Here is a 19222-nt window from a genome sequence, read left to right as displayed (position 1 = left end):
TTTTGGGGAAAAAATGGAAGGAATGTAACTAACATATGAATAATACAAAATCAGCCTTGTAATGTTTTAGAAGACTAGCTTGTTCCACCATTAGTTTTATATGATTAAAAGATTAATAGATATTTTAATAGATTTTTAAAACTATAGATATTCTCTGGAAAGTTGTATTAAGATTTTTTGTTGGATCTACATGATGCGAAATTTTTGCTACTAAAATCATAGTAAGTAGCTATTAGCACCTAATTTAAACTAAGTACTTTATAAAGGGCACAATGTTGACTTGACTGAAGATGACTAGTTTTAAAATCGAATGTCGACACGGAAGCAGATTTTTCTTGCTGATTACTCTATTAAAGTTTCTTCTCAGCAATGCAAATTCAAAAAATTCACATTATATGAAACCAGTAACTCCAATCATCTATCACCCTCTTAGATAAAGTATATGCTATTATTTTTTATACTCCATCACTTTCATGAATAATTACACCCCCGATATTATGAACATTATTCCCCCCAATCCGAAAAGCTATAATCACATAAATTATTTAAACCAAATAAATCATCCGATAACGACTAATCATAATCGTAAAAGTAAAATAAAAAGAGTCGAGTTTAGGTTAAATCATAGGGGACCGACTTCCGACAGAACTATGAAATAGCTAATTTCATTTACTCATCCCAAATAAACATACTGCTCTCCAATTATGAGTAGATCTATTTAGATTTCAAGTTGGGTGGGCATTCGGATCTCGTTCGTTCGGATCTATTTGGATTTTAAGTTCTTAGAGTTAAAAATCCTAGTCTTATTCGAATATTTATAAATTTTGGTTCAGATTCGGTTCAGTTTTTTGGAAGTTTGGTTTGAGTTCGGATAACCCATTTAAATTATTTTTAAAATTTATATGTACCTTAAATTTCTCAAAATTTAAAAATAAAATAATATATAACATAATTTTGAATAACCTATGTCAAAATACCTAAGTTTCATATAAAATTTGGTTTGGATTGAGAATCATTAGATATTTTAAGTATTTTTGGTGTTTTGAGTATTGTGTAACAATTTTAGATATTTACTATTCACAATTAGTATATATTTTTCAAATGTTTTGGACAATTTAAAAATATCTTATATATTCTGAATAGTTTTTTGATATTAAATCTAACATAACTTATATATATTTAAGTATATAAATTTGATTCAGATATATCCTGATACTTAAAATATTTTAGTTAGGATTGGATTCAGTTCCGGTTTTGTTGATACTAAATTTTTAAACTCATTCAGATATTTAACCAGTTTCGATTTCAGTACTATTTTTACGGATCAGATTCATGTTTTTTGCCCAAGTTGAAAGTTAAAGCAAAACAATCACTAAGTATAAATGTAAATGGTGCGAACATGATGGTCACTGCGATAATTAAAGTGCTATCGGAAGTTTGACTTCTGTGTTAGTTACCAGAGTCGGCCCGCATATAATTAGAGGCTACAATCATACTTAAAAGCTCGGCATTTTAAAAAATGTTGTTTCTTTCTTGTTCTTGATATCCCCCAATATTGTTATGCCGTTGGTATCATATGCAGTTTGATTCTTGGATAGCATATATAATTGCATAAGATTTGTGTTGTCGCTTAATTAGTGTGATTTGATGTTTTGCTTATATTGCTTGTTTATTTTTTTTTTGTTGAAAGAACACAGTTTGTTGAATCACATAGACATAAGTACGGCTGGTACTTTTAACCGGAACCGTTTACCAGAACCGGATCCGATCCAAAATAGACCGGTTCGGTTTCGGATATGGTCATATTATCCGATGGGTCATTGCTTCTAATACCCGTGGATATCGTGTCGATTCCGGTTATTACTCGAAACCCGATCGGGTATCCATTTAAACCGAAATGGATAGCCTAAAACTCAAAATATTAGAAAAAGTGTCATCACCACAACTCGAACCCAGGTTGGATAGGTAGAAAAATGGTTATGTTACCACCACATTACTTCAAATTATATGTATTCTTCTAAATTGTAAATATATATAGTATTTCGATATTAATTTTTTTTATAAAATTGACATTTTAGGTATTCGAACCCGCGTTGTCCACACTAAAAGTAGAGTATGTAATCCGCGTTGACAATTTACATGTAGATTATTTTATTTAGTAAATATGTTTATGATTTACATAATAAATGGGTACCCGAGGCCGATCCGGAACCAGTGGTATCCGACCCGAAACCCAAACCAAAATCTACCAAATACCTATTGGGTAAATAATTCATTTATCCGAAATATCCGAACCCGAATAGATCTTATCCGAACCCGATCCGAATATCTGAAATCTCAGGCCTAGACATAAGGGTTTGCACAGCATATGACTGTAGTGGCATGTGCTCGTGCAGCATCAAACGCTTCTACATATATAATTGACGACACACCCGTGATTACTATAGGTTGGATCTATTCAGAACATCAACTTATTAAAAAGGGAAAACGAATATAAACTATGTACTTACTGGTCGTTCGAGAAACGATAGAGGCGGTACATTGAAGCACAAGAAAGGAACATAGTTAAAAGGTGTGAATACATATTTAGAGAAATGTTGGCACAAATTTACTATTTTAGTATTAGAGAGTGACTTGTTTGGAATATTATTGGGGGCAGAATTGCAATCATTTACAAATTAAATTCGACTTTTTTTTTGTGTGAAATTATTCTCAAGCAGCATTGATTCTCTTTCTATCTCCTATTCATTCTTGATTTGATTTTTGGCTTTGCCATTATTGAAAGCAGCTCCACACCAAAGAACCAATACTCTTCTCTTTTATTTTCTTAATTCTATTTCTCTTATATCCATTTTAATGTTCGACTAGAACATTCAACAGTAGAACTAGTTGTACGGAAAACATTTAATATTTGATTTGTAACATTTTTTATTGTCGAATCTCTAAATAAATAAATAAACATGAAGAGACATTAAAAAGAGGAGTATTATAACGTGCGGTTATCTTATGCAAGTATGACGTGATGCTGTGTGACTATTTGGTGAATGGTAACTCTAATGTTACAGTTTGATATGTTCTTCCTTTGTAAGTACGCTGAACTCTAATGGCTTATGTCTTGGTTTGTTTCCTCCTAGAACCAACAAGAATTTTCAGATGGCCTGAATCGCACTGTTGCCTTTACTCAAATCCGAACTATTAACCGAGCCATTTGAGTAAAACGCAGATGGCCTTGAGGGCTCTCCTATAAGCCTTAGAGATAGCGGGCATGGAGAGTTGGAAGTCTCGTTTTCATGTCTTGTAGTCATTCATATGCTAACCTGAGACATACCGGCCATCTTGTCCATGTTCACACGTTCTTTAGCAAATCCAGGTTTTGGTTTTAGGACATGGTGCTGCTGAGAAGAAGTCTCAGCTTCCAAGGAATGCTCTGTTCCTTGAAGTGAAGTGGAACTCGCAGGGAGCCAAATCGTGCAAGTGACTGGGAAACAAGGAGGAAAGTAACCGCTTGGTACTAGCATTGTTGAAAGACCGTTTGATGGTTCTATGGCTTCCTCAAGTTCCCCCTGTGGTGGCGCCGTGGTTGTGACCACTTCAGATTCTGTAGTATTATTGAGTGAGAGCTCTAGTGAAGGAAGGTAGGTTTTGTTTTTGAGCTCCTTGCTTGGAGAGGAAGTGTCTTCCTGTGTTGGTAATGAATCCGTTACCTAAAGAAAGCAGAACAGAGGAGATAGTCAATACAAGTTACCAAGCATTTCCATCGCTCTTTTCCAGCCGGATAAAACATTCGTCTTAGCTCCCAAGTTTTAAATGTTTAATATATATATATATATATAGGTCTTCCGGTCCCAAACTATCTACAACATATATATGCATGGATCATGATCCAGCTTTTATACCGTAATTGTTTCATGCCCATAGATCTCAGGCCCGGCCCTTTATCACTAAGAGATGATGCTAACTAACCATGTCAAATAAGCTAGAACGTCTTTTCCTGCGGCTGGAACAAGCATGGCGGATGAAATACTTTTGAGCATGGCTAGCCACTTGCGTAGGAGTTCTTGACATTACATAGTTTCTTGATATACCACGCCAATCTCCTTTACCTAGCTTCCGAAGACCCACTAAGAATAGTCTGTGCTCCTCCTCGGTCCAAGGAACACCTGTAAACCCCACTTAAACATGTCAAATTACATCACATTCAATAACGCTTAAGCACACATAACCATAGACTCCATGCTCAACAACATGGTACACAAAATGAGATGATGCTTTCCCACAAACAACTTCACTAAACCGGTGGTATGACCCAATCAATTTCAGCAGTAAACCAATATCAAATTCCACGCCATTAACGCTCACACATAACCATGGACTCAAGTTCAAATGAGATGATGCTTTCCCACAAACAACTTCACTAAACCGGTGGTACGACACAATCAATTTCAGTAGTAAAACGATACCTCTCTTCCTCTCCACACGACGGTGGATAGGCCCGAAACCACGAGCTGGATCATCGGATAAGTACCCTTCGTTATCTTGATTCGAGTACCGCGCGTGATCCGATAACGGCGAGTCGCTGTGATTGCCCATCGCTAAAGGAAACGACGGAGACACGGCCAATGCAGAGAGGTTACCCATACTCGCACTCTTCTTAACAATTGACCCATCCGTTAACCTCACGCCGAATAGCTTCACGGCGGAGGAAGACGATCCTCCGAGTCCACCGCACGTGCCACTCCCACGCGTCGGACACGTGCGAGAGTTGTGTCCATTGTTGCTACAATGCGAACACCGACGAGTCATCCACACAAAACAGAGATGAGGAACTTTTGTTTTGGGTATTTTGAGATATTTGAAAGACCAGAGAGAATTGTGGTGGAACGTACGTTTGAATTCGTATTTGAAAATTTACTATTTATAAGCTTTTATTTTATATTATCTTTACCGGAAATTTTCGTTTATGACAACAACAAACTATTTAATACATACTCCTCTTTGTTTAAGATAAGTTTTTTTAGTCGCAATGTTACCGACAAGTTCACTGGTTCTCATAACCAAAGATAATCAAATGATTGATTTAAGATTTTGAGGATAATATTATTTAACGTATAACGAAATAAACAATGCATTTTCTTTTGATCCACTTGTGAAGCGATCTATCCACACTTAAGAAGTAACCCGTTTTTGATATCATGAGATGGATCAAGTGGTCTAGACCGAAGTAAATGATTTGTATATATTATCATAGATATTTAGTTTCTTTAGTTGGTACAAAATGTGATTTGAGGAGATTCGAGCAAACTTTAATAATAGATTATTATCCTTATCATAATTCTCCATTTGTGTTCACGAATTAAAAAAAAAAAATTTAGTCAATAAGAAAAAAAATAAACGAGTTTGAACATTAGGCCGAAGGCAAACATGATGCGAAAAAGATATTGAAGCCCACTAACACAGTAGCAATTGAGCCCATAAAATTTGGGTCGCACTTGTAATGACTCTCAATGTACCATTATATCGTCGGATCTTCCATCATATACCTGGGAGAAAGCTACTTGCTTGTTCGTTTTAAGAGCTTAAAGGATTTATTTCCTAAGTGTGTAGATTAAAGAAATATATAAGAAAGAAATGTGCTTTGGAAGAAATCTTCTAAGTTCTCTTTGAACCTTTAAACAAATTAAACTGGCCAAGAACAAGAGTTTGAGGCCCAAAACAAGATAGAAACTTAGCGAGTCTCACAAGCGGGATGCAACATAAACCATACAATCAAGTGTATACAAATCCTTTTTGTGTTAAATGTATATCTTTATCTTAATTATGACCATACATACTATAATATAACAAAACGTAACATGATATATATATATTAGTGATGAATCTAACTCACAGCCAAAAACTATTTCAAGAGTAGAAGATTACCCACACACATATATATTGTCTAAAGAACAACATCATTAACGATGCGGGACATCTAATAATATAAAAGCTAAAGTTTCCACTGAAAGAAAAGGAGATGCATTGTTTGTGTTATATTTTCTTTTGTATGTGATAATTTCTCGTATTTGAATTCGTAATTTGTAAAATAGATTTGATAAAATGTTCTTTAAAATAGAACTGTTATTAGATGTCAAGAAAAGAAAAGAAAGGTTATTAATATCGGTTTATCTTTAAATGTTAAACACAACTAGATTTTTTAACCGCGCTACGCGCGGATAAGATATTATATGTATTTCTCTATTCTAAAAAAATAATGTATAATATTGTATTACATTATTTAAAGAATATAAAATAAGACTACATAACATAAATATATTTTTAAAATTTTCTTTATGGAAATCATTATGTTGTTTGATTTTTGTACTTGATTCACATATTTGCATAGTTATTTGTGATAGATGAATAACTATATTTTAATTATCAGTAAATAATATATATTTATTATATAATATAAGAAAAATAAATTTATTTACTTTTCTCATGTTGGGGACTCGGTTATAGACATATCATATTCGAAAGAGACATTTTTACAGTTATTAATCTTCTTAACAGTTAAGAAACAAATCTGAATATCAAAACAATATGTCATACGATCTCTTTGTGGAATAACTGCTCTGAAGAAATTCAATTTAGAAATAAAAAAGGACTGAAAATAGATGTGCAGATGTTTTATCTAAGTCAGCTTTACAAAATACTATTCATAGTTCATATATCATTTATGTCCATCCTATTTTTTTGTCTATCATTTCTTAAACATCTTGAAATAACTGATGCTAATTAATAATAAACTTTTAGCTGGCAAAAAAAATCAATTTTGTCTAATTATCGCTTAATTTGTCTAAATGATATATATGTATTTCTCAATTCTAAAAAAATAATGTATAATATTGTATTACATTATTTAAAAAATATAAAATAAGACTATCTAACATAAATATATTTTTTAAATTTTCTTTGTGGAAATCATTATGTTGTTTGATTGTTGTACTTGATTCACATATTTGCATAGATATTTGTGATAGATGAATAACTTTATTTTTATTATCAGTAAATAATATATATTTATTATTTAATATAAGAAAAATGAAATTATTTACTTTTTAAACAAAGTTGTCTCATGTTGAGGATTCGGTTATAGACATATAATATTCGAATGAGATATTTTTACAGTTATCAATCTTCTTAATAGTCAAGAAACAAATCTGAATATCAAAACAATATCTCATACGATCTCTTTGTGGAATAACTACTCTGAAAAAATTGAATTTAGGCATCAAAAAGGACTGGAAATGATGTGCAGATGTGTTATCTAAGTCAGCTTTACAAAGTACTATTATTCATAGTTCATATATCATTTAAGTTCATCATTTCTTAAACATCTTGAAATAACTGATGCTAATTAATAATAAACTTTTGGCTGAAAAAAAAAATCAAATTTGTCTAATTATTGCTTAAATATTTTATTAATCTTGTCTAAGAAGCTTTCCATTGATATCATAGTTTAATTTTTATTAGTTTTTTTTGTTAATTTTAGAGTTTTTTGTATTTAAGATTTTTTCCATATTAAGCTTATATTTCTTTTACATAATATATATATGTCATAAAAATTACCATCAAATCAGTTTTACTTATTTATTATTTTGTTTTTAATGAAAATACACTTTTTAAATAATTTAATTTAAAATAAAATTATATATTAATTTGTTGTATTCTAACAATTTGATTGATTTAATTAATTTGCTTTGGTGGATAACTTAAAAAGTTTTCATATGAATCGGGGAAAGCAAGCTTATGTTGTTATATTATATTTATTTGTGTATATGGAATCTATATATAATGCTAGTGTAATAAAGAAATAACATTATTTTTTTTGTAACTTCAAAAAGATACATTATTACAATTTGAAATTATTCAAAATTGAATAAAATGGTAATTAAATAAATATAATTATTTTTTTATCTTGTTTAGTTTGATTCTCATGAAAAGAAATCGATAGGTTAAACAAATGTTTCAAAATTTGTTGTGTTATTGTTTTGTCTATAAATTACAAAATTTATTGAATTGATATATTTAATTATTGCACCCTTAAATAATATTTTATTAAAACATTAGAGAACTGTGTTTTGAGTTGTTTTGTCAAAATTGTACAAAAATCTATGCTTTTTCATATTTGTCACGAAAATTTATATGTTAAACTTTCTTTTACAAAATTCCTAACTTTGTCACGAAAACAAAAATCTATGTTTTTCATATTTGTCAATGTTCTCACACTTTCAAATAATATATTAGCTTACTCACTTACTTATTTTTTTGTACAAAACAAAGTATCGGAGTCTTGAAAGTTGAATCCATATTATTGTAAATGTACATAAGAGTTTGTGATTACATATTTAGTTATTCTTGTATATGTATCCAAGAAAGTTTCAATGGCTTAGTGGTGTCTGTCCTATATTTATGTCATATTAACCCGGGTTCGATCCTTTCCTTTGCATTTTTTTTTACGAAAAAATGAATGAGATGACGTGGCAACTTCGGACTATCTGATTGGACGATTTTTTATGCCTACGTGGACACTTTAAAAAGAGGTTATATCCCCTTTTAGTATAGTATAGATGATCATTGTATATTTGTACTTGGAAAACAACAAGTTTTGTTTTGAAACTAAAAGAATAATTCCTTGCTCATTATGAATACAAAATAATAATCAAAAGACGCCCTTATATATTAAAGCACACAAGTCACTTGAAGCAAGTCTTTACACTTTACATATCTTCTACTAAATCAAACCTAAAAGGGCACTTTACTTCACAAAACCTTATACTATTTAGATGCTCTTCGAGAAATGCTAAACAAATTATTGCGCGTTAATTTTTAATTTTAAGCAAATCAAGCGATGTTAGTCTTGTTGTCTCCGTCATGTTTCATCAGATCACACAATTCAAATTTTATTTGATGTTTTTTTTTACATGAGAACTTCTGGTATAAGGGTTTACGAGACATACTCAACACAAAATTTCGAAAATCCAAACATTCAACTTTCTGTCAAACCCGTTTTATCAAGTAGTATATATGATTACACGAGATAATTAACATCAATTTTCGTTTTTGTGCAGTAAAATCAAACTTTTTAATAATTTAAAATAACGTCATTTTATATTTTATCATACAAACCTAAAATAAAATGACGTCAACTTTTACGTATCAACTAAGGGAAATAACATGCCTAACCCCTATAAATAAGATAATAACATGGCGAAACTTGCTTTTCAAATTTTTTTTGTTTCTTAAAGAAACAAAAAAAAAACAAGAAGTTTTTATTTGACTCATAGCTTTTATGTTATAGTGGCAGATTTTGTTGTTCTGCGACTAAAAGTTCAAACTCGTGAAACACAAAGAAGAGACTTTCATATCTCTGTGTTGAATATTAAACATAAAAAGTCGAAGAGGAAAGTTAAAGAAAAAGTTTGATAAAAGTGAGAAAGGTTACTTCCTCCTTTCTTTTGCTTTTAGGAAGGAGCCATACAGCTTGCATGTCTTGGCATTGGCCCTTTATGCCTGTACGGCTTTACGACGTACACACGATCTTTTATTTTTCTTGTTCATTTTTTATAGAAGTTTTTTTCTGGTTACATGGATGATCATATATATCATTGTAGACTATGTTTTTACTATTTAAGAAATTAAATTTTAACTATGCATTTGAATTTAAAAGCCTTTTATAAAAACAATACGCAACTAATTAAAGAGACAATGACGTCAATTGACCATCAGAGCTGATGCCGTCATACAGTTTCAGCACGACTCTGGAGGCGGGCGGGGATGTCCTTTTCGAGGGTTGGTAGCGTGTGACCACACAAATCAAACATTGAGTTTATTACTCTTCGTGGAACAATATATAATACTCACTCCGTTTCAAAATAAATGATATTTTAAAAAACTTTTAATGTTTCAAAATATATACATGATGTTTTGATCTTTTATATTAATTTTAGTTTTATTGAAAATTGTATGACCAATGATGTTTTATAATTTTTTTGATGATTAGTTGAATTTATTTTATATTATATTTTTAATATTACTTTTTAGATAAAAGATGAATATCTTAATTCTTGTGTATTTAACTAAAACATCAACTATTTTGAAACAGATTGAGTAGAAAAATGCAAGTAAGGATGATAGTTTACAGTAATCATTAGAAAATTTAAAATAGTCAATAGATGATCCCTAAGAAATGATAAAACACTTCAACCTTTTACTTTTAAGTCCTAGTTATATTGATTCTGCTACAAGAAAAAGTAATATAATTGAAGGAAAAACACATTAGATCAGCACCGTTATTTATCTCTCTGTCAACACCGAACGCCGAATACTCGAATATAATTTGTTTCTTATTTGTTACAAATTTTCTTGTTGATGGCTAAAGTTTCTAAAAACTTCTAAGATTGGAGAGAACATTCACTGGGTTAAGTTATACGTCTTGGCCACTGCGGAATTTACATATGGGCTATAGCATCCGAAACCAAAGACCGTTACACGGTAAGCCACATAGTGACGCCCTGGCAGCGTTCATGTTCACTTCGGTCTCTAGTCTAGACCACTTCGGTGCGATCAGGATACTCGGTTAGCAAAAAAAAAAAAAGTTACACGTCTTTCACATTAATATTCATGTTCTTCCTTCGAGGTTTGGGTTCCCAGTTCACGTCCTTACATAAGGCCAACTCTTATGCATGAGACACCAAAACATTAAATTTAGTATGATTTTATTTTTAATAAGACACCAAAAACGATATTATTCCACCAAATTTGGAGTAGACTAAATAGTATTACACTAAATTTGATATAATACTATTCATCAACACCAAATATTAAATATTTATATTTTATTATGCTTCATTTAATGATATAGTTCAATTATTATTATCAGTCAGTTCAAATTTATAATTAAACATAATGTATTGCATTATTTATATTTATAAATTATTTTTACATAGTTAAAATAATTTTATTTTATTTTCAATAAGAAATCACTTATTATCATTTTCTTTATATTGTAAAAATAAAATATCATACAACTTTTATAAAATTTTAAATAACAAATCACTAAATTATTATTATCATTTACTTTATCATATCATGTATTTTTCTTTTAAAATATCGACTATAATTTTTATTCAAATAATATTTAATCAGTAATGAAAAATTAATAATATTACATTATTGTAATGTTAGATTTAATAGTAAATAATTAAAACTTTATGTAATACTATTAAATTCACCAAACAATAAAATAACATTCTTATTTTTTATTTTATAATATAGTTAAACTTGTATTACTAACTAATACAAATTTTATTAAAAGAAATATATAATATTTTATGTGCTTTCATAATTAATAGTTTGTAATTTTTAATATAATATTATATATAAAATAAACACATATGATGTATAATATTGTTAAAGAAAAAATATAAATGTAAATAAAATTTATAAACATATAATTAAATAATTGACAAACATAATATATAAGTGTGATAAAAATTATTTATCAATTTCAAATAATAAAATTATTTATCAATTTCAAATAATAAAATTATTAAAATTATTAAAATTGAAAATTTCAAATAATATATACTATTATTTTTGATTTAAAATTTGATGTCATGATTAGAGATGATAAAAAAAAATTAATACCAAAACATCAAATTTGGTGTAATTTCAACACCGAATTTGGTGTTATGGTTGGAGATGTCCTAAACAAAAAAAGATAGTGGTAATTTATTGAGCACTTCTCTGGAGCATTTCTTCTTTCCGTTAACACCACATTTTCGAGGGAGCACTAGCTCACACCTCTAATGTTTTTTATAATTAACCACAATTTTTATAGGTTAAATATGTAAAATTTTAGTAATATTTATTGCAAAATGTTAACGATCAATGCCTTCCAAGTGATTTGAATAACCAAAAAAAAAAAGAAATTAAGAATCAAAAATTGAACTGATGGATATCTTAGTTAGTTATCTTTGGTAAATTTTATAGACATAATTAAGTTTAGTTATCAAAGTTTTCAATAGAAATAACTGTGAAATAAAATTTAAGTACAAACTAAATGAAAATAAAATATAAAACTAATATTTTGACTTCAAATATAAAATCAAGATTTTGATTTAACTATTTATCATTGTGAATCATAAAAAAATAAAATATTGAATATAATTTTTTTTTTAAATTATTTGTAATACTTATAAGGGCAATTGTCAATAATAGCACCTTTTGAAGTTTATGTCTCAAAAATAGCACTAGAAGGAGAAAGTCACAAAAATGACATTCATTAAAGGGTAAAATATCTCTAATACCCTTGGTTTAAAATTAAATAAACAAATAAAAATAAATAAAATAAAAATAAATAAAATAAAAATAAAAAATAAAAAATAAAAAAATAAAAAAATTAAAAATTAAAGAAAAAAAGAAATTTTTTTTATAGTTTCAGATTACATGTTTTCAGATTCGAAATTTTTATAAATTTTTTTGAATTTTTTTTTTTTGAAACTTTTTTTTTATTTTTTTTTTCAAATTTTTTTTTATAATTAAAAAATATTTTTTGAAACTGTTTTTAAAATTTTTATTTTTTATTTTAGTATTTATTTTTTATAAAATTTTAAACCCTAATTCCAAAACCCCACCCCTTAACTCTAAACCCTAAGGTTTTGATTAATTAACCCAAAGGGTATAAGTGTATATTTACCTCTTTAATGAAACCTATTTTTGTGACTTTGAGCCTTGAGTGCTACTTTGTGAACAAAAACTTGGTTTAGTGCTATTCTAGTCTTTTTCTCTACTTATAATAGTTTAAAACATAAAAATAATTAACAAAATTAATTTTATGGTACCAATTCAGTTTTTATCCGCATGACCCGAATGTGGTTCATAGTTTTAACCCGGTCCGACCATTTGGTATCGGTATAGTAGGCATGGGCATTCGGGTTCGGGTCGGATGCTTCGTATTTGTCGGGTTTTCGGATAGAGAGGTACATAATCCGTTCAGGTTATTTTATACTTTGGATCGGGTTCAGGTTTTTAAGGTTCGGGTTATTTTGGATATAACCGAACTGTGTAACAAATAATAATAAAAATTCTATGTATCCTTGATTTGACCCTATGAAACTACAAACAATACTGTTGAAGTTAAAAGATCGAACAACTTAATATAAGATATATGATCATCTTTCTGATTTGTTATTACTTTTAGGAACACGCGCATGTATTCTTTTTCTTCATGTAATTTCTATTTGTATTATCTTGAATATAAAATGGTAAAGAATCCATCTATTCATAAATCAAAATCAAAGAGATTAAAATTAAACAGAAATCAAACCTGGATAATTATGAATGTTTGAGCTCATGTCTGTGTAAAAAGCAAAGAGAAAACAAATCGCAAATCCTACTTGTAATCAAACATAAATCAAAATCACAAAGTATAGTGATACATACATATTATCAGTCATAAAATGAGTTTGAGTATGTACTGAACATATATGTTGAAGAAGGAGAAGACGAGAAGATGAATGGAAATGGAAGATGTAAGTTTAAAGTTAATAATAATATATTATATATATATATATATTTATTTATTCAGGTACTTCGGGTAATTGGTTCGGGTATCGGATATAACCAATCGGGTACGGGTATCCGAACTGGTCGTTCGGGTTTTTTTAAAACTTCGGTTTGAGTTTTTCGGATCGGTTCGGGTTCGGGTTTCGGTTAATATGCCCACACCTAGGTATAGGTTTAAAAACAGTGCTTAAAACATGTTTTAATTTATAAATGCTACTGCTGCTTCAAAAGTATCCAATGTTTAGCATCAGAGAACATATGGGTGCATGTTCATATGAATGCGTTTCATTCAGAATCTAAACTCATTATTTCAATTATTTCAAGAAATTAAGTAGTCTCTTAAAAATCCATTACATTTTCCAAGTTAATATAGAGAACGCACCATTCTGTATAGTCGTCACCCATTGACTGTTTATTCTGATAATCTAATCCCCCACACTCCCTCCAAAAATATTATACACACTCCCTCCAAAAATATTATACGAACTTCGAACTAACTCAGAAAATAGAGATAAAGTATTTAGAGAAAAACACTTATTAATAAGGTGAGAACTCAATCATCTTCTTTTGCTGATTCAAGTTCTTGTAAAACTTCTTTATAAACTCATCCGCCGCTTTGTCCACGTGTCCGTTAGCCACGTCACCATCTTCCCCTATTGGGAACGGTGAGTCCGTCACACGTAAAGGTCTCACTGACGGAGAACTCCGTCCAAATGCGGGCAAGTAAGGAGACAACGCCGTCAAAGCCTCGACGGACAATGCCGGCGTGTTACTGCCACGTTCTTGTCCTCCGAGGCCGTTGAGAAGCTCCAGTACGGCTCTGGAGGCAGAGGTATCGTCGTCCATGGTCGGTGGCGCGTTGCCACACGCGAAGAGACTAATGTTGTGACTCTTCTTCTTGAAGGCGGCCATGCTAAAGGGGAATGAGTAGTTTGGAGTGTCGCTGCAGCTAAACTCGTACTCTTTACGCGGCTGTGATGGGGCGGTGGCTGGGACGCGGCGGCGGTTGTGGAACATGAGTTTCTTGCCGCGTTTGAGAGTGGCGTTAAAGTCGGCGAGGAGCTTTTGCTTGGAGATGCCTTTGTGTAACATGTACATGACAAAACGTACGATGTTCCATAGCTTCTTGCTTAATGGTACGTTCTTCTCCATCTCTTGAATTAGTCAGAGAATGGGATTATTGTTTTTCTTTGGCTTTGATATTTGCTTATGGACTAAGGATCAGTGTGTGTGGATTTATAGAGGGGAAAGGGAGAAAGACTTTTCTACAAAGTACTTAAACGTGGAACATTACACAAACAATTTTAATTATGTTGTTGTTAATGGAAAAGAAAAAGAGATTTTGGATTTTTAATCAACTTTTGTTGTACTTTAGATTGCACTATGTATTACAGCCCATCTATATGTGGATTTTTTTTTTTTTGAAACACTTATGTGGATATTAGGTCATGTTTTTCTATATAAAATTAATAAATTGAAATACATACAAAAATAAACTAGTGGGTGTCTTTAATGACTTGGCCTTCTAGTATATGATGGTATAGTATATACACTTCACAACTGCATTTTTTTTATCACAAAAGTATTTACTTATCTGAAGAAATTGTATAAAACATCCACTGTGGGTAAACCTTTTGTCTTTATACTTCCTTTCTAGTTTGTCTTAAAAGTTTAAATCCTTCACCAGATAGTTACCACTAGTATAATTTGTACCACAAAGTTAAGCCAAAGAAAAAAGTAATAGAAAAAGAAGCCCAAGTTTAAAAGAAAAGAAAATTCAACAACCCCACTTTTTGCAAATCTCTGCACTTACCCCTTATTCCTTAACCAGTAAGTGAAATTAGCAAAGTTTTATTTTAGGTATATACCTGTCACAAGAGTAATCTTAATAAAGATGACTTAGGGTTATCGAGAAACATGATTGGGTGTGTTACGTGTGTATATATATATGTATTGTATACCTGCACAATGAATCTAGAGATCCTCTTCCGTCTCCAACTCATTTGATATTGTCAACATCTTTATATAATAAATCTTTAGCCAGAGCCAAATCGGAAATTTAAAGAATCATAAATATTTTTAAGAGAAAATTGGATAATTTAAAAGATATACATGCATAATATTGGTAGTCTTATCAAGTGTGCCTTAGAGCGGCTGCAACGGGAGTCCGTCATGAGTCCATAGACGAAGTCCTTAGGATATTTGAATTAAAATATTGTGAAATGGGCTTGTTTTTAGACGGACCTGTACGGATCAATCCGTTAATAAGGGATCCAAGGATTGAGTCCTTCGTGTACACGTGTCATGAGATGGTTGGGCCTTGGATACTTTTGTGTTCCGTTTAGGTGAAAAAAAAAATCATTCGTGTTTGAACCCGAGAAAAAAAAATTCAGAGCTCAAGTGAAGAGGCGATTTCTCTCCGTCGTCGATCGTCGGCTTCCGTTATCTTCAAAGGCAAATCCCGTTTCTCTGCGTTAGATTTAAGCATAGGTTAGCTTCGTTGTTGTTCTCGTGACCCTCTTTGGTTCTTATTTCCGTCGAATCGAATTGGGGATTTCTTCGATTTAGGGTTTCTAAAAGTTTCAATTTTGGAATTTGTTTTGAATTCGTTTATGTTCAATTGGGGATCATTTTGTTTGTAGTTTGGGTTTCAATTCGTTTTGGGTTTCAAAACACCAATTGTTTTCAGGGAAGATTTTGTCATCTATTTGTTTTCTTTGTATTGTTTAGCTTCCATGTATAGATAGGTTACTTGTATTGTTTTGAGCTTATCTTATTTTCTGCTTAGTTCGAAAACTACTTAACTAGATCCCTCATTAGTCTCTGTTGTTGCGTTTTGTTTTTAATATTTTTTTTTCTTATTCGCTAACATAGTTTCTCTTACCATATTTTCTGCAGGTGAACGAACCATGGGCCAAGACTATAGCTACAGTCAGCCTTCTTCTTCGTCAGAGGAGTTAGACATCACCTCTTTAATTGTAGCAAAAGGTGAACTCTACGCCAATGAAGTTGAGAGTAATAACTTCACAATTTCACAGGAGTATCAGTACGCAGCTGCACCTGAGGCCGATGAAGGGATCCCAATGACATTCTATTGCGGTAGTGAGCCTGTAGTTAAAACGTCGTACACTCCAAAAAATCCATACAGGAGGTACTTCTCCTACAACAACGTCGACGATGGAGAGTGCCACATCTGGAAATGGTGGGATGTGGCGATGCAAGAAGAGCTCCGTGAAACGCAAATACAACTTAGGATGCTGAAGGATCAATTCTTTGAGAGTGACCAGAAGATGGCTAAGCTAGAGAAGATCTTACGTGTGCTAAGTAAGAAGACAGCAGCGGCTAAATATCGGTTTGCAAAGGGAGTTTGTCTAGTGCTCTTGCTAATACTGGTCATCGTAATGTGGAGGTAAGTTTCATGACCAATATTTTGATCATTTCTTTGATTTAAAATTCAAATTTTAATGAAAGTCTTATCTCTTGGCTTGTGTCTTTCAAAGAAGAGCCTCAGAGGATTTAAACGTCAGTGTCTGAACTCGAGTTGGGCTTCAAAGGTACTATACTTATTATAGTTTAGATATATTCAGTAAATTAAAAATAACCTCTTTCTTCATGGTTTAATGATACTTCCTAACTCCTTCGATTTGATAGAATCGTACTTGTTAGCTTTAAGTGTAGCTACTATAGAACTTATTATGCTGATAAGAGTGGTGGTAAATGCTTGTTTGCTTTCTACTGGTGGTAAATGCTTGTTTGCTTTGTAGTGGTGGTAAATGCTAGTTTGCTTTCTATCTGCCAAACTACTACGAAGAGTGGCAAGGAAGAAGAGATGTCACAGCTCCAGTCGATCTTGCAAATGAAAGAAAAACTCTCAAAACAAAAAATCCTAGAACGTTTATTTGGAAAAAAAGATCCACTCTCTGAGGTGGAAGAATCACTCAAACTGAAACTGATGAATGAGCTGTTATGAAGCTAGTAAGGTATTAATGTGCGTATGTAGTTGCATTGTATAGTTATATGTCGTCTCTACTTGGATTGAGTAGTTAGTTTGAGCAGTTACTTTGACTAGTTACTTTGAGTAGTTACTTTGATTAGTTACTTTGAGTAGTTACTTTGACTAGTTACTTATAGTAGTTACTAACACTTGTCTTTTCTCATGTTTCAGGTACAGCAGCAGGACATGTGAACCAAGTCACGGGTGCGTTTGGAATCTCGAAGTGTGTTGTTGTATTGCGAGTCACGGGTTTATGTTTAAGTAGTAGTAGTATAAGTAACCCTCTCTGTTTGCGTTTCTCTCTATCAAACTTCTTTCCTATCTATTAAAGGTGTAATCTTCTTGCTGTAATCTTGTTGCTACAAACTCGGCCTCAATTTCAAGTTGTTGTAATCGAAGAAGTTATAGGTAACTTCTCTTTATGTTCTCTTTCATCAGCAGTCTTTGTTTAATGTTTTAGCTAACTTCTCATCAGCTTCTCTGTCATTATTGCGAGTCAAAAATATGTGTAGTTAATCATAAATATGTGAAGTTAATCATAACAACTATATAGATTTTGCTCAAATATGTGAGGTTAATCATTACTCTATTACTCTATTACAGAATGTTACTCTATTAACTTATTTGGACATGCGAGTCAGTAACTTATAATTACTCTATTACATAAATATTTTAGACATGTTCTATTATATTTTCTGGTCAAATTAATATAAATACATATAGATTTTAACTAATTTGGAGTAAGATTGATAAAACGGAAATGTGAATCTGTTACATAATTTTAACTAATAGATTAAAAACTTGTACAATTAAATTATTTATGAAACAGGATATCTAGAAATGTCATCATCTTCATCGGATGAATTCGAAGAGAGATTGGACGAAGTTTTCGATGAAATCTTTGAAGATACTTTCAACAATATAGTGGAGGCCCAATCCATACCGCAAAGTAGACGTGCTTATGTCGAACGAAACCGCGAAGGAGGACACGTCCGCTTATGGAATGACTACTTCAGCGAAGATTGTACATTTCCGGCACATTTATTCAGACGCCGTTTCCGCATGAATAAGGAATTATTCTTGCGTATTGTCCATGGCCTATCAGAGTGGTTTCCATTCTTTCAGCAAAGAAGAGATGCAACCGGGAGGTTCGGTCTTTCTCCATTACAAAAATGTACGGCAGCTATTCGTATGCTTGCTTATGGTTCTGCGGCTGATGCGGTTGACGAATATCTCCGACTTGGTGAGTCCACTGCACTTTCGTGTTTACATAATTTCACTGACGGAATAATACAATTATTTGGAGAAGAGTATCTACGACGACCCACCCCCGAGGATCTACAACGACTACTCGATATTGGGGAGAAACGAGGGTTTCCTGGGATGGTCGGGAGCATTGACTGTATGCACTGGGAGTGGAAAAATTGCCCAACCGCTTGGAAAGGACAGTACACACGTGGATCAGGAAAACCGACAATTGTCTTAGAGGCTGTTGCTTCACAAGATCTTTGGATATGGCACGCTTTTTTTGGTCCTCCAGGTACGTTAAATGATATCAATGTCCTCGATCGGTCTCCTGTTTTTGATGACCTTTTAGAAGGTCGAGCTCCGAGGGTAAAG

General features: G+C 31.6%; 2 protein-coding genes across 2 annotated transcripts; both read right to left on the bottom strand.

The window, feature by feature from the left end:
• Window positions 1-2910: 2910 nt before the first annotated feature.
• Window positions 2911-4967, bottom strand: LOC106444047 (transcription factor MYBS3-like). The gene is made up of 3 exons (XM_013885581.3): window positions 4461-4967; window positions 3964-4160; window positions 2911-3704 (listed from the first exon to the last, which is right to left on the bottom strand). Exons 1-3 carry the CDS (start codon window positions 4801-4803, stop codon window positions 3306-3308), a joined length of 939 nt encoding a protein of 312 aa, XP_013741035.1. The 5' UTR covers window positions 4804-4967; the 3' UTR covers window positions 2911-3305.
• Window positions 4968-13922: 8955 nt separating this feature from the next.
• Window positions 13923-14953, bottom strand: BNAA03G34130D. The gene has a single exon (XM_013885580.3). It carries the CDS (start codon window positions 14758-14760, stop codon window positions 14146-14148), a length of 615 nt encoding a protein of 204 aa, XP_013741034.1. The 5' UTR covers window positions 14761-14953; the 3' UTR covers window positions 13923-14145.
• Between the last annotated feature and the right edge of the window lie 4269 nt (window positions 14954-19222).

This window comes from Brassica napus, chromosome A3 (assembly GCF_020379485.1).
Source record: "Brassica napus cultivar Da-Ae chromosome A3, Da-Ae, whole genome shotgun sequence".
NCBI classification, from domain to species: domain Eukaryota; kingdom Viridiplantae; phylum Streptophyta; class Magnoliopsida; order Brassicales; family Brassicaceae; genus Brassica; species Brassica napus.
Note: the sequence above shows the minus strand (reverse complement) of the source record. Positions and strands in the feature narration are given on the sequence as shown.

Bases quoted from the DNA above. Each gene is read 5' to 3' on its own strand.
- LOC106444047 (XM_013885581.3), bottom strand. From the start codon at position 4,803: ATGACTCGTCGGTGTTCGCATTGTAGCAACAATGGACACAACTCTCGC. The intron at 4,161-4,460 runs GTATCGTTTTAC...TGGGGTTTACAG, and splicing joins TCGTGTGGAGAGGAAGAGAG to GTGTTCCTTGGACCGAGGAG. The intron at 3,705-3,963 runs GTTAGTTAGCAT...TGCTTTCTTTAG, and splicing joins GTTCTAGCTTATTTGACATG to GTAACGGATTCATTACCAAC.
- BNAA03G34130D (XM_013885580.3), bottom strand. From the start codon at position 14,760: ATGGAGAAGAACGTACCATTAAGCAAGAAGCTATGGAACATCGTACGT.